The sequence below is a fragment of the Xenopus laevis genome, chromosome 7L, assembly GCF_017654675.1.
Source record: "Xenopus laevis strain J_2021 chromosome 7L, Xenopus_laevis_v10.1, whole genome shotgun sequence".
NCBI lineage: Eukaryota > Metazoa > Chordata > Amphibia > Anura > Pipidae > Xenopus > Xenopus laevis.
In genome coordinates this window covers 88,654,532-88,668,590 of record NC_054383.1, presented here as the reverse complement: position 1 = coordinate 88,668,590, position 14,059 = coordinate 88,654,532, and the positions used below count along the sequence as shown (strand labels likewise).

Here is a 14,059-nt window from a genome sequence, read left to right as displayed (position 1 = left end):
AAATATCCATAGATATATCTGACAATAGTTTTTCAGAAGATTTGGAACCTCAAACTATTTAGAATGCTATACCTAAATAAAAAAAACCTCTGAACTATATTAAGATCATTATTTAGTAATATGCAATTTAATAAAAAAAACACTACCAGTGGCTGGCCAATTTGAAATTCAGCTTAGAGGGATCACTTTGCTTCAAAAAGATACATTCATAACTTGTCTTACATTCGTCATTTTTGAGAATTTGTCTGCTTTTTGGCCTTGGAATGTGATATTTCCACCTCCACATCTCTTAATATATTCTATAACCTTCTCACTGATGTGACTCTGAAGAGCAGTTTCTTTCAACTTTCACATTAACTGAAGAAGTTGTAGTTAGCAGAGCCCACTTAATAACCATGAAGTCATTGGCTGTGGGTGTCTGCGGTGTTTCTGCTGGAATTGTATGTATTTTGATGCATGAACTGTCAGGTTCACTGAATAGATGGACAATGTAAACTCCATTTATACTCCCTGAATGACACATCTGCAAGGGAGGAATGACAGCTTATTTTGTATACAAAGCTGAACCTGTAATAATCAGGCATCATTATTTCTATTGGATATTGACTAGATGTTGCACTCTGCAAACAAATCAAGTGGGTGATGTACTAAATCAGAAACAAATAGTTTAAGGCTATATATTTATAAAAGAGAATTAAAATAACATTTTTACACCATCAAAGATAACCAGGTAAATAATGTATATTGCTTTTTAGAAGAATGCATATTGCTATGATAGCTCATTGCTGATCTCAAGTGCAAAATTGCACTTCATATTTTGTTTGTATATATGCCATTTTGTTTCAAAAATCTAATTCAATGATCAGCATCAGGGGCTATGGAAATAACAAAAGCAAAAATAAGGAAAAATATAAAGTGTAGTAAATTTGTATACTCTCAAAACAACACTGTATCAGAAAATTCATTGTGGCTGCTCTTCAGCAATAAGTGGGAGTTTGCATGATAAAAAAACGTTGTTTTCTAACTGGGACTGTCTAATTGTTATTAAAGAGAAATGCACTATAAGTTGGCTTAGTACTTTAACTAAAAAATACTCTGTTCAAATATTGTTTAATAAAAGTTAAAGTGCAACCACACTTTTGATTTGAAGGAGTGAAACAATGTGTGTTTTGAGAGTGTACAAATTTACTATACAGGTATGGTATCTGTTATCCGGAAACCCGTTATCCAGAATGCTCCGAATTACAGAAAGGCTGTCTCCCATGGACTCCATTTTATTCAAATACTCCAAATTTTTAAAAATGATTGCCTTTTTTTCTGTAATAATGAAACAGTACCTTGTAATTGATCCAAACTAAGATATAATTAAAGGGATACTGTCATGGGAAAAAAAAAATTTTTCAAAATGAATCAGTTAATAGTGCTGCTCCAGCAGAATTCTGCACTGAAATCCATTTTTCAAAAGAGCAAACAGATTTTTTTATATTCAATTTTGAAATCTGACATGGGGCTAGACATTTTGTCAATTTCCCAGCTGCCCCTGGTCATGTGACTTGTGCCTGTACTTTAGGAAAGAAATGCTTTCTGGCAGGCTGCTGTTTTTCCTTCTCAATGTAACTGAATGTGTCTCAGTGGGACATGGGTTTTTACTATTGAGTGCTGTTCTAAGATCTACCAGGCAGTTGTTATCTTGTGTTAGGGAGCTGCTATCTGGTTACCTTCCCATTGTTCTTTTGTTTGGCTGCTGGGGGGGAAAATGAAGGGGGGTGATTTCATTCCAACTTGCAGTACAGCAGTAAAGAGTGATTGAAGTTTAGCAGAGCACAAGTCACATGACTTGGGGCAGCTGGGAAATTGACAATATGTCTAGCCCAATGTCAGATTTCAAAATTGAATATAAAAAAAATCTGTTTGCTCTTTTGAGAAATTTCAGGATTTCAGTGCAGAATTTTGCTGGAGCAGCACTATTAACTGATTCATTTTGAAAAAAATGTTTTTACCCATGACAGTATCCCTTTAATCCTTATTGGAAGCAAAACAAGCCTATTTGGTTTATTTAACGTTTACATGATTTTCTAGGAAGATCCATTAGCCGGAAACACCAGGTCCTGAGCATTCTGGATAACAGGTTCCATACCTGTACTATATATTTTCCTTGTTTTTGCTATTTATATTTTCTGTAACTCTTGGTGCTGATCATTTTTGCTACTTGTGCATTTGGGGGACTATAAGTAGATTGGCAGGATTTTTCTAAAAATGGTGCAAGTTGGAGGTGAGACAGTTGAAAGCTATAAATTTGCCAGTGGCCTTTCTTCTTCATCCACTTCACCACTTCCAACTGCATATTTCTCTGCAGTACATGCTAAATAAATGGTAAACAGTAGGGTGTTATTAATATGACATCAGGTAATGCATTTTGTGTATTCTGAGAATCCATGTGCAGGCTGAGAATCCAGACCCCCCCACTGCTCCTGCCTGCCTGCACCGGAGGCAGTGTCTTGGCTCGGATGCAGGCAAACGTGGTGGATTTCATCTCTGAAATGTGACATTTTGCATTTTGACCCAAAATCCGCCCCGTTTACACAAAGAGATGGGGACCAGCCGGGCAGCGGTTTCTCTGCCTGCAGATGATGAATAGGGGCTATAAATCCAGTCAATTTAGAAAATAGCCCACAATTGTACCAAACCTAAGAAGGATTAGAATATATATTACTAACAGCTTTTGCAGGGCTTGTTTGAAAACAAGTGCAAAGTGCTAACATTTATACAAAATGATATGTACTTTGAGCCTGCGCACCAGTTCAGCCTGCTTTTAGTCATTGTGAGCAAAGTACAGGTGCACAAATGCAAGGAAGCCTCAGACATAACACATGGCATGAGAAGGTGCTATTTCTAGGCAGTTATTGTCAGGGAGCTGGGAGCTCCCTCCAGGGAGGTAGTCTGGATCAAGGAGGAAGCCCTCTAGTGGGAGTAAGGTCGCGGTATCCGAAGGGTTAAGCAGAATCAGTAGTAGTGGTCACAGGTAGGAGTTAACGAGGGCAGGCAGATCAGATGCAAAAGTCCAAAGTCCAGGGATAGTTCAATAACACAGGCAGGTAACAGGAATCACAGGCAGGGAGCAGGAATCAAGGCTGGAAGCAGGAATCAAGGCTGGGAGCAGGAATCAAGGCTGGGAGCAGGAATCAAGGCTGGGAGCAGGAATCAAGGCTGGGAGCAGGAATCAAGGCTGGGAGAAAGCAGGACAGGAACCCCGGATCAAAAGTGGCTTGAATCCTATTCTTGGGTGCCGTCACAGTGTTTTGGGCACCCTTTTATGACGAGATCCCGGCACCATTGATGACATCATCATGCAGCGACGCTGCAGCCATGTGTTCAGCATGGGCACCGCCATCTTGGATCTTCACTGTGACCCCCGGGAATGTAAACAGTGCCGTCGGGTACTTCTGGCAGTCCTGACAGTTATTTATCAAAGTCTGAATTTATCTCAATAATTATAATAAACCAAAGTGATGTGCTATTCAAAAAATAGTATAAAACCATTGTGAGAGTTCCATATTCCATATGGCCTGGTTAGTGTTAGCCATGTAAGGACTTGGTGGGGATCATTTATAAACACAGGGCAAATTTGTAACCCATGGAAGATGTTAGCTTCATTGTTCTTCCTGCAACTGCAGAAAAAAAAGTTAATCATTAATTGGTTGTAATGGGTTACTGCCCAGGTGCATATATGCCCATTGTTTATAAATGAACCCTACTGTTTTTGTCTTTTGTGTTTAGGTGTTACAATGGTATTACAATAACCCGGGTCACCATAAACATGCCTGCCGCTTTTGGAGTCTCGGCCACACTTTGATTTTATTAGGACCTTGTTGGTATTTTTGGCACTTCTATTGAACAGTTAACTGTGAGCACTGCATACAAATGTGTTCCTCTTGAGTGATTTGGGGAAGGAGGAACAGTGTGGCTGGGGCATCAAGGGATGCAGATAAATGTGAGCTATGTTTGCCTGCTGCTCTGTAATTTCCTGAAAAGATTTTCAGTTTTACCTATCTCCCAGATTTTTGTGTAGTATCACTATCATTATTATGACAGTCACAGAGAGGTCAAAAAGGTAGGTGAATCGCTTTCTACAGGAATGAGTGGATATATACAATTATTTATTTTTACCTTTACACCAGATTATAATAATAATACCATCTCAGTGCCTAAACCTTGTCTCTTGACATTTTCCTCTCCTCGCACATCAAAATGAACACAGCGCAAATGTAAATGTTGAAACTGCACAAATTGGGAAATGCTATTTCTGTGAGCAGATATAAATTGGAACCAAAGTGTAGGTACTGAAGCAAAATAGTTTCTGGCCTGACTAACCTTTCTAAAATAGGGAATGTTAAAACGTTCAATCGAAACCTAAATTGCATCTTAGAACAATACAATACATTTCTTTTATATTGTAAAGAAAGCTGACCATGCATATTCTGAGCCAAAGACAAAGAACTCCTAATAAAGGTCAATTCATGCTTTGCAAAACATGTAATTCTTATTATGTATGATCTAAAAAACACAATACAAAGTTATGTGTACTGATTTGACACAGGATAGTGTGTTTTTTATATAGCTAAGGGACCTGTTATCCAGAATGCTCTGGACCTGGGGTTTTCCAGGTAAGGGATCTTTCTGTAATTTGGATCTCCATACCTTAAGTTAGCTAAATAAATAATTTAAAGATGATTTAAACCAATAGGATTGTTTTGCCTCCAACAAGGATGAATTATATCTTAGCTGGGACCAAGTACAATCTACTGTTTTATTATTGTTACAGATAAAAAGGAAATGATTTCAATACATTTTAATTATTTGATATAAATAGTGCATATAGGAGATGGCCACCCCATAATTTGGAGCTTTTTGGATAACAGATTTCAGGATAAGGGATCCTGTACTTGTACATTAGATAAAAAAAATCAGGCATTGCTGTGCTTATTGACGCAGAAGAACTCTGGAACTACCGCCTGGTCAGAATCACTTGCCGCAGGAGACTTGCGCCAAAAGAATACGATGCACATGTCACTCGCAGACTGAACAACAGAAATGACACCAGACGGACTCTGTGCAATTGATTTAATTTTGGCAATTTCAACGGGAGCAGCACAATCACATCAGATTCAACGCCTCTTTGTGTCTGCAATTGTGCTCAAAATTGCACTTTGTTCACAGCACTTGCGTGGGTGAGATGCGCTTCTCTAGAATATGGAATATAGAAAACACAAAGCAGGGACTATAAGGGAAGAGTCAGAAACTATGCAGCAAACTATCCTAGGCTGTCACATTGTCCTTGAAAAAATACCACTGTGTGGCCAAACTAAAAAGTGACCTTGGCTAAGCCAGTTACTGTTCCTGTGCCTCAGGTACCAAATTTAGATTATAGATTATAAAGCTCCAGAGTTCCAGTGAGCAGACAAAACAATGAATGACATTTTAGTCAAACAGTGGGAGTTTAGGCTCTGGTGGAAGGCGGAGATTACACAACAGAAAAAGGATATGTTGACACGTTGCTAGGCAACACAGGCCTCACTGTTTATTAGCACATTGTAAGGCACAGGGGCAGGAAGTGCTGTGTTACTGGAAGGCAGACAGGTAAGGATTTTATATTCCACTGAAAACTTTACTGATAATCTCAATTTAGTTGTGCTTTGTGTTCACGCCTGGAAACTGTCAATTTGCGGCGGTACTGCAGTGGAACAAGAACATCTGTAGGTGCAGTCTGGAAATTGAATATACAAGTCCAGTGTGGAACATATAGTAGATACATGAATGAAGAAGCTCTTTGGTGTATAGGTCAATGGCAGGTTAGGTGCTATGTTGCCCATAGGAAATTGCGCTCATGGTGCACCCAGAAATGCCTTTAAATTGTGGGGACACCATGGGCAAAACATTCTTGCAAGGATAAGTTTGAACTATGTTAATTGTAAATTATTTTGTTAGGCCCTAAATAGAAGCTTATAGAGGCCTATGTGATAGAATTGTAACTGTATGCTAAGTCACTGCTGTTTTTAATAAGCTGTGTAGATTGTTTACATCTAAAAAAGGATTATATCAGCCACTGTCACATCTGGAATAGTCTAGAATGCGCTATCACCAGAGACCACGAAGACCCAAATGTACGTCAAAGTAGACTGATATAAACAAAAATAATGAACATGAATTGAACAAAATACTAGAAAAACAAGAACAATGGAAAATAACTGGTCAAAATATTGGACTATTGGAGTGATGTTTCAGACTAAGGGGGAGCATAGGTGGTTATAAAAATATGCTAGGAATAATGTGAGTTTGGAAGACTTATGTGCAAAATTGTGGCACATGTGTTTTCTTCACACGTGTATTAAAGGAAAACTATACCCCCCAAACCATGTAGGTCTCTATAAAAAGATATTGCATAAAACAGCTCATATGTAAAACCCTGCTTCATGTAAATAAACCATTTTCATAATAATATACTTTTCTAGTAGTATGTGCCTTTGGGTAATCTTAAATAGAAAATTGCCATTTTAAAAAATAAGGCCGCTCCCTGGGATCATAGGATTTACTGTACTCACAAACATACCAACAAACCATACATGTTAGGTCACATGAGCCAATTAACAGACAGAGTTGTGTCTTTTGCTTCAACTCTTCTTCCTGTACAGTTAGAGTTGTAGTATTTCTGGTCAGGTGATCTCAGATCAGCACAGAGACCATAACGAAATGGTGGCTCAAGGCAAGAGATGTAAAAGGGCAAGATTTACTTAAATATATATTCTAGTTTGGTAAGATTCTTTAATATGCCACTTAATATGATATGAACTATCTGTTGCTTAAGTGTTCATTTTGGGGGTATAGTTTTCCTTTAAAGTTTAAATTCTTGCCAATCCTGAAGAGTCCTGGTGGTAAGTTTTTTGGGGCAAATACTTTGTATCAAATTTGATCGAATGCGCTAAAATTGTGATTCGAACAATTCGAATACAACCTATTCACCCGAAGTTAAAAACTTTTAAATAAATGTCTGTCTTTTTTTATTCGAATTTCGAAGTTATGGGAGTTAAAAAAACCTCCCATTACTTAAAAATTCGACCCTTGATAAATTTGAAACTGTGTTGTGGAGTTTCCCTCTTACTGAACATTACACAGCCTTTACTCCAGGCAGCTACGTGTGTGTGTGTTTCTCTACTTTCTATGCAAGAATTGGAACTGGAAATAATTTGTTTATCTTTGACTTAATATCAGCTAACTCTTTCAGTTAGTGCACACAGCAGGCAGCAGACTTATTTATGAATGTGCTTGTAACGTTGCCAGTGTAATCACTGGGCATATTTCTGTGGCAGAGAATACCTGACCAGTAACTGATAAAGATATCAATATAGCAGAGTATAAAGGGCTGCTAATGTTATTTCTGGGCATCCTGTTAAAATGTGATGCATATGTGCTTCACACCACTGTGCTTCTCATAAATTAAAATAAAAAAATATCTGTTTGTTTCTAGTAATAAAAATCAACATGGATACAAAGACATTTATTCTCATTTTCTAAAATCTGTTATGAAAGGAATTATTGGCAGTATAAACATTCAAATACAGAAGTTCTGTCAAACTGGAGGCCAACAGGCCTTGCTGGAACTACAAAAGGCAATTGTTGAAAGCAGCATGTCCAAACCCTCATTAGATTAAATCATATTTAAATCATATTTTTAGAATAATCAGGCACCGAAATACGTGAAATTGTGTATAATCTTGAACAGCACTGAGATATACAGAATGGATATGTTATCAGTACCTGTGGTTCTTCGAATTTAATTCTGTAATGTGGATCACTGGGTCTTAAGTCTTAAGTTACTTACAAAAATGTCAATATTACCCAGTACCCAGTATGATTGTTTTGCTACGTTTGCTATGTTTTGATATGTTCAAAAATGAAATGGCATTGCCATATTTTAGAGCTACTCATATAACAGATTTCTGGTTAATAGATACCCCACTTGTAATATTGTTTTGTAACCAATAATTTATGTTCCAAACCACAATGTTGGGTAGGTGGATATAGGATATTTATATTTTCCACCTTCAACTGCACCAAGAGCAAGATAATGGGTGTTCAATGATTAGTGATGAAATACTTTTGCTAAAGAGGAATCATGTAAAATTGTACGCAAAAGCAGAAGAAGTTAAAATAGATTAGCAATGTGCATTACAGGTACAGAGAAAACTTGTGTAATAACCACATAGATTAATAATGTATAGTCAAATGTGGATCACATAACGTGAAAGCAGAAAGGTACAGCTTAAAAGTGAGAACACTTTTACAGCTTACAAATTGTTTATTATCTAGATCCCTAAAGTCTTCTTTTAATCTGTCATTATGGTTCTTTACATCTTTATTGCTATCTTGGCACACTTTATATACACCATCACAAATCACTATAATTAACAGCTGTCCTTTGCTGGCAGTTTGAATTCTTTTTGGAAGCAATTCCTTCCATTTCTGTGCCAACAGATAATCTTCTACTAGGGCTGACCATAAATCCTTTAGGTATAATTGGCAGCTTGGAAAACATAAAACTGCAGGCCTCATGCATATACATGAGATAATGGTGTTATCCAAAAACATCAGTGGGGATCTAAGGCATGCTACGGGCCATGAAAAACTCTCAAAGGGCCGTATCTGGACCATAAGCCTCCAGTTCAACACAAAAACTGCTTAAACATACAGACCTTAGGTCTATAGATTACTGCAGTATTGTACTGACACTACTTTGCCCAAGTTAATTATTAGCATTAAAAGACTGCAAGCCACTGTTTGTTTCTTGTTGAAAAGCTTTACATAAAGCCTGCTGGAAAGGTTCAAATTTTGCATCTATATTTATTGTAATGATACAGCATAAAAATTACTTTCATATGTTTACCAATATTTTATTTTATTGTTATAGGATCTTTCCCACCATGTCTACAGATGAAAATTTGCAGAATTTCATAAACAACGTTGATGAAATCAGTAAGCTTCCGAACAGATTATAAATTAAATGGGAGAAGTTAGTTAGAAGAACCCATACTTACTCAGTACTGATTGATATGAGGACTATACTGCTTGGGTGTCTTCTAATATTTGTATGCATACTAGTGAGGTGTGCATCCTTTGTAAAATACAAGGTATTCTTTTGCAAAATACAAATAATATATATATATATTGGAGTTTGTGAGTTTAGTTGTGGTTTCAAAAACCTCTAAAACCACTAAAAGCTGACGTTTGACAAATAGGTATACTTTATATATATAAATATATATATATATATATATATATATATATATATATATATACATATATATATATATATATATATATACATATAGTTATATATATATATATATATATATATATATATATATATATATATATATATATATATATATATATATATATATATATATATATATATATATATATATATACATATATATATACATATAGTTCACTGAAGAGACAGTATTAATATGCCTGGGTGCAGAGTCAAAATTGCGAATATGTCCATAGAAAATTATCTTTACTCACATGTCTTAAAAATTCAACATTATTTATTTTTTAAAAGGTAAGGCCTTTCTCAAAGGAGAAGAAAGAAGAAAGGACTTAGGATAGGCCGAAACGTCGGTCCTTAACTTTTAAAAAATAAATAATGTTGAATTTTTAAGACCTGTGAGTGCGGATCATTTTCTATGGGCATATTCGCAATTTTGACTCTGCACCCAGGCATGTTAATACTGGCTCTTCACTGAACTATATATGTATATATATATATATTTTTGAAACTAAACTCACAAACTCCAATGCCACGAATGTCATTAAAAGATCCGAATAAAAAAAAGTTCAAATCGAACAATGCCCTAAAAAATATGAATACCCCCTAAAACCTTTTTTGGACAATTCCAAGCGGAAAAAAAATCCGAAAACCTCTTAAAGTCCAAATTGATTTAAAACGGTCCAATAGAATCAGCGTCTATAGGACTTTGACAACTTTTACCTGGCAAAGTTTTGTATTAGCGATTTTCATGGTTTTTGCACTTAATAAATCTCACATTTTTAGAGCTTTTTTACAAAAATAGGAAAATCAAAAATGTTAAGAGATTTGTGGAAAAAGAATACATTTGGGCCCCCTAGTGTCAACATATACACCATTTACAAAGTTCATATTTCACACTGGCCTAGACAGCAAGATGTCCTATATGTACAATGTTATGAAGAAAAATGAGAAGAAGCCAACAGGTTTTTAATATATTGCTCTTTTACAGCTGATATCATACAAGATTTAAACTCACTGGATGAGTCACGCCAACATGAGGCTTTCTTAAAAGCAGACAAAAAGCTTGCTCTGTTGAAGAGCAAGGATGGTGATGGAATAAGGACAAAAACAAATAGAACTGTCATAAACGCATCTCCTGAAGGAATGTGTGTAAGTTCTTTCTCAGATTCTGTTTGAAAATATAATTATATAGGGTGGTAAACATTTTAGTTTAAACTTATTGATACAGCAGGTTTGGTAATTACTTGGGTAATACATTATTCAGCTGTTTCATCCTTAGTGGATTTAAACGTGATTTTCAGTTGTATATTGGTGGTATTGTTAACAGTATCAGCCTGGCTTTCTAATACAGATACAAGTAACTAAGGCTAAAGGTATAATATCGCACACTGTCTCCAAATTCCAAGGCCACAGTTATACACTCACATACATTTATCCCTTGCAAATTCAAAGCATTACTATGTCTTTTGAGCTTAGATATAAGTGGCTTCTTCAGCTCTAATTTACAATTTTTATGAACAAGTATTTATCAAGTGAGTCCTGTCTAGTGTTCATGTCCCATGAATGCCAGAATTGCTAAATGTTGCACAAAAATGTATGAAAATGGTGACCACGACTATATTAACCTACCTCTTTGAAAAATAAAGTTTAATATACATAATTGCATGGGACCCTAAGACTTTTTTAGCTGCCCAAAAACAATAACTATATAGCACTTTTTAGCCAGGACTGATTAAAACCCAATATGTGTGGTGTTACCTTGTTTAAATCTGGTGATTTATGAAATAACTCATTTTCCTCTCTTTTTACAATTTGACTATAGGGTAGTGCTCATCATGCCAACAAGGACTCCATACAAATGCAAGGTAAGCAACTATAATGGTTAATGGGGCTTTAAAATATTGGAAGCTAAATATTCATTTTATTTCATTGACACGTTTAGGTGAGTTTTACAAGCCCCAAAGCACATAAAATTGTGAATTGAATCAACAATATTTTTAGTTTAGAATATAGTATATATTAGGCAATATTAAGTAAAGTCTCTCTTGTCACTATTACCATTCTGTTTTTTGTCTAGTCAATGTAGTACATCAGGGCCAGAACTAGGGGTAAACAGAAAAGGCATGTTCCTAGGGTGCAAAAATAGGAGGGGCCACCAGGCACATATCTCTATTGTGAAAATGTGTATTTATCTATGAGTGCAAATAACCGTTGGAAATAACGTGTGAAGGATTGTGTAATAAGCGCAGGGCTCGGGGCAGGTGCACTCGAGCCAATTACTACCAACGGTGAGCGGCCTTTAACTGCTATAAATCTTTATATTATAGAGGATCAAGTGGACAAAAATTACTTATACTAGTCTGAACCTCAAAATTGGTGTTGGGATATTTTTGGAATGATATATAGATAGCCAAAAATGTAATGTATAAAGGCTGGAGTGATTTGATTTATAACATGTCAGTCAGAACACTACTTCCTGCTTTTCAGCTCTCTTGGTTTACACTGACTGGTTACCCTGGTTACCAGGCAGTAACCAATCAGAGACTTGAGGGGGGGCACATGGGTCACATCTGTTGCTTTTGAATCTGAGCTGAATGCTGAGGATCAATTGCAAACTCACTGAACAGAAATGTACCATGTGGCCCCCCTTCAAGTCGCTGACTAACTAGCTCTGAGTTATAGAGCTGAAAAGCAGGAAGTTGGATTCTGGCTGTTTTATTAGACATCCAGTCACTCCAGCCTTTATATATTACATTTTTGGCTGACTAACTATATTAGAATTTTTTTTTATTTTGCACAGCCTATTTACACAGTTTTTATTTTCACACTGAACTGTTCCTTTAAGCTTTTTGAAAAGTAAACATAATTTCAAGCAACTTTGCAATATACATCATTTAAAAACTATGTAGACTTTTGATGATTTGTAATGGTTTCTGACAGTTTCCTAAGCCTAGCCCTCTGCTTTCCTGCTGATCTCTCTAAGGCTAAGGCCACACTAGGCGATAGCGCCGCGATTTGACTCGCGGCGACTTTTCGCCGCAATCGCTGGGGAAACTTTTGCGCTGGCGTCTATGGGGAATCGCGTAAAATCGCCAGCGTAAAAACACACGCGGCGATCTTTTTTCTATTGTCGCTCGAAATCGCCTAGCGAGGCAATTTCGAGCGACAGTAGAGAAAAGATCGCCGCGTGTGTTTTTACGCTGGCGATTTTACACGATTCCCCATAGACGCCAGCGCAAAAGTTTCCCCAGCGATTGCTTAAAAGTCGCGACGAAAAGTCGCGGCGAAAAGTCGCCGCGAGTCAAATCGCGGCGCTATCGCCTAGTGTGGCCTTAGCCTAACTCCTTTGCTGAGCTGACTGACTATTGTTACTTTGTATCAACAGCCAGCTGTCCTTAGCCTGTATCCTCTAAACCCCACAATTCCCTGCACATATGATTTTACTAAGGAAAAGAACATCACAGTGCAATGCATTGTGGGTTATGTAGTTCCTGCATGCTGTCTGTAAGCTGTGGAGAAGTTGTTACAATGTGTAACAACAGTGCTTCGTCCCTCCTTCCCTGCCAGGATTTCAAATGATGCAGAAAGAAAAGAACAGCTGGAGTTCAGCATAGAGAATTGCATTTATTCATACTTTTTGAAGAAACAGGTTACTGTAATGGATATATTAGGGGTTTCTGTGTCAAATTTACAAATTTTGGTTTGGAAGCTGGAGTTCCCCTTTAAGGAAATAAAGCCATATTTTTTTTAGCCAAGCAAGTTTCAGCAAACTCTGGAGAAGGACCAACCCCACAGTTACTGAATATCAAATAGTTGCAAATTAGAGACAAAACATTCTAATACATACACTATTCTTCCTGTATCTTATGCATGGCCTCCTTCTGCAACTTCAAAAACAGTCAAATCTCTTTTCCAAAGCACTGTGGCATAAGTTTGAGAACATTAAGGGCACATAAATAAAAGGTGGTGCTGCTTTTGATGTCTCTTGAGTACACTGTTATCTTTCCTCATTATTTGTTTATAAAAACCAAAGAAAGACAACCCTTGTTTGAAAGTATTGCAGATTTTCCTTACGTTCAAGGCATACAAAGCAGAATTCAATTCAGAGAGGAAAAAGTAACAAATACGATTTGTACTCATAAGTGAAATCAAGCAAAATATTTTAACTTGTCACATCAAGGCAACTTTTTGGTTGTCCCAATTACAATGCAAGGTAAATAGGAAATCATCTCAAACCAAAATGTCAGCATTGGCTTCAATGACCAACAAGCGTGTTGAATTGAATTTAGTCAAGGCCATAAATTACAAATTGAATTGTGATGTGTACTACTCAAAATCATTTACCTCGGATGCCAGAAAAACATCTTAGTTAGACGCAAACATATCTGAGTAATTTTATTTAACATTGGTTGACTTTGTTATTATAATTCATAATACCCAACATGACATGCATTCAAGCAAGGAACATAATACATAAATAGTATAAAATGATGCTCATTCCATTTTCTGTCAAAATGAAGTTGTAGGTAAAATGCACTCATAGCACTTCCATAAAAATAAATGAGACTGCAGAAAATGGGAATTATTTTACTTCTGATTATATGAATAATAATTTAGTTGGTGTAGAAGTACACTTTCAGTACGGCATTCATAGGAACGATCAGTATTCTATACAGCAGAGTGAATGTAAATGTAGATATTGTGATGTGCTTTGCTAGTAGTAAATTTAAC

At 36.4% G+C, this 14,059-nt stretch overlaps 1 protein-coding gene across 2 annotated transcripts in view; it reads left to right on the top strand.

Moving 5' to 3' along the window:
• Window positions 1-5,557: 5,557 nt before the first annotated feature.
• Window positions 5,558-14,059, top strand: part of ttc12.L (tetratricopeptide repeat domain 12 L homeolog) — a 63,727-nt gene continuing 55,225 nt past the window's right edge. For both annotated transcript variants that reach the window (XM_018225957.2, XM_018225955.2), the window contains exons 1-4: window positions 5,558-5,637; window positions 8,963-9,027; window positions 10,317-10,477; window positions 11,151-11,193. In XM_018225957.2, coding sequence (XP_018081446.1) covers window positions 8,976-9,027; window positions 10,317-10,477; window positions 11,151-11,193 — 256 coding nt within the window. In that variant the 5' untranslated portion in view covers window positions 5,558-5,637; window positions 8,963-8,975. The remainder of the gene's footprint in view (window positions 5,638-8,962; window positions 9,028-10,316; window positions 10,478-11,150; window positions 11,194-14,059) is intronic.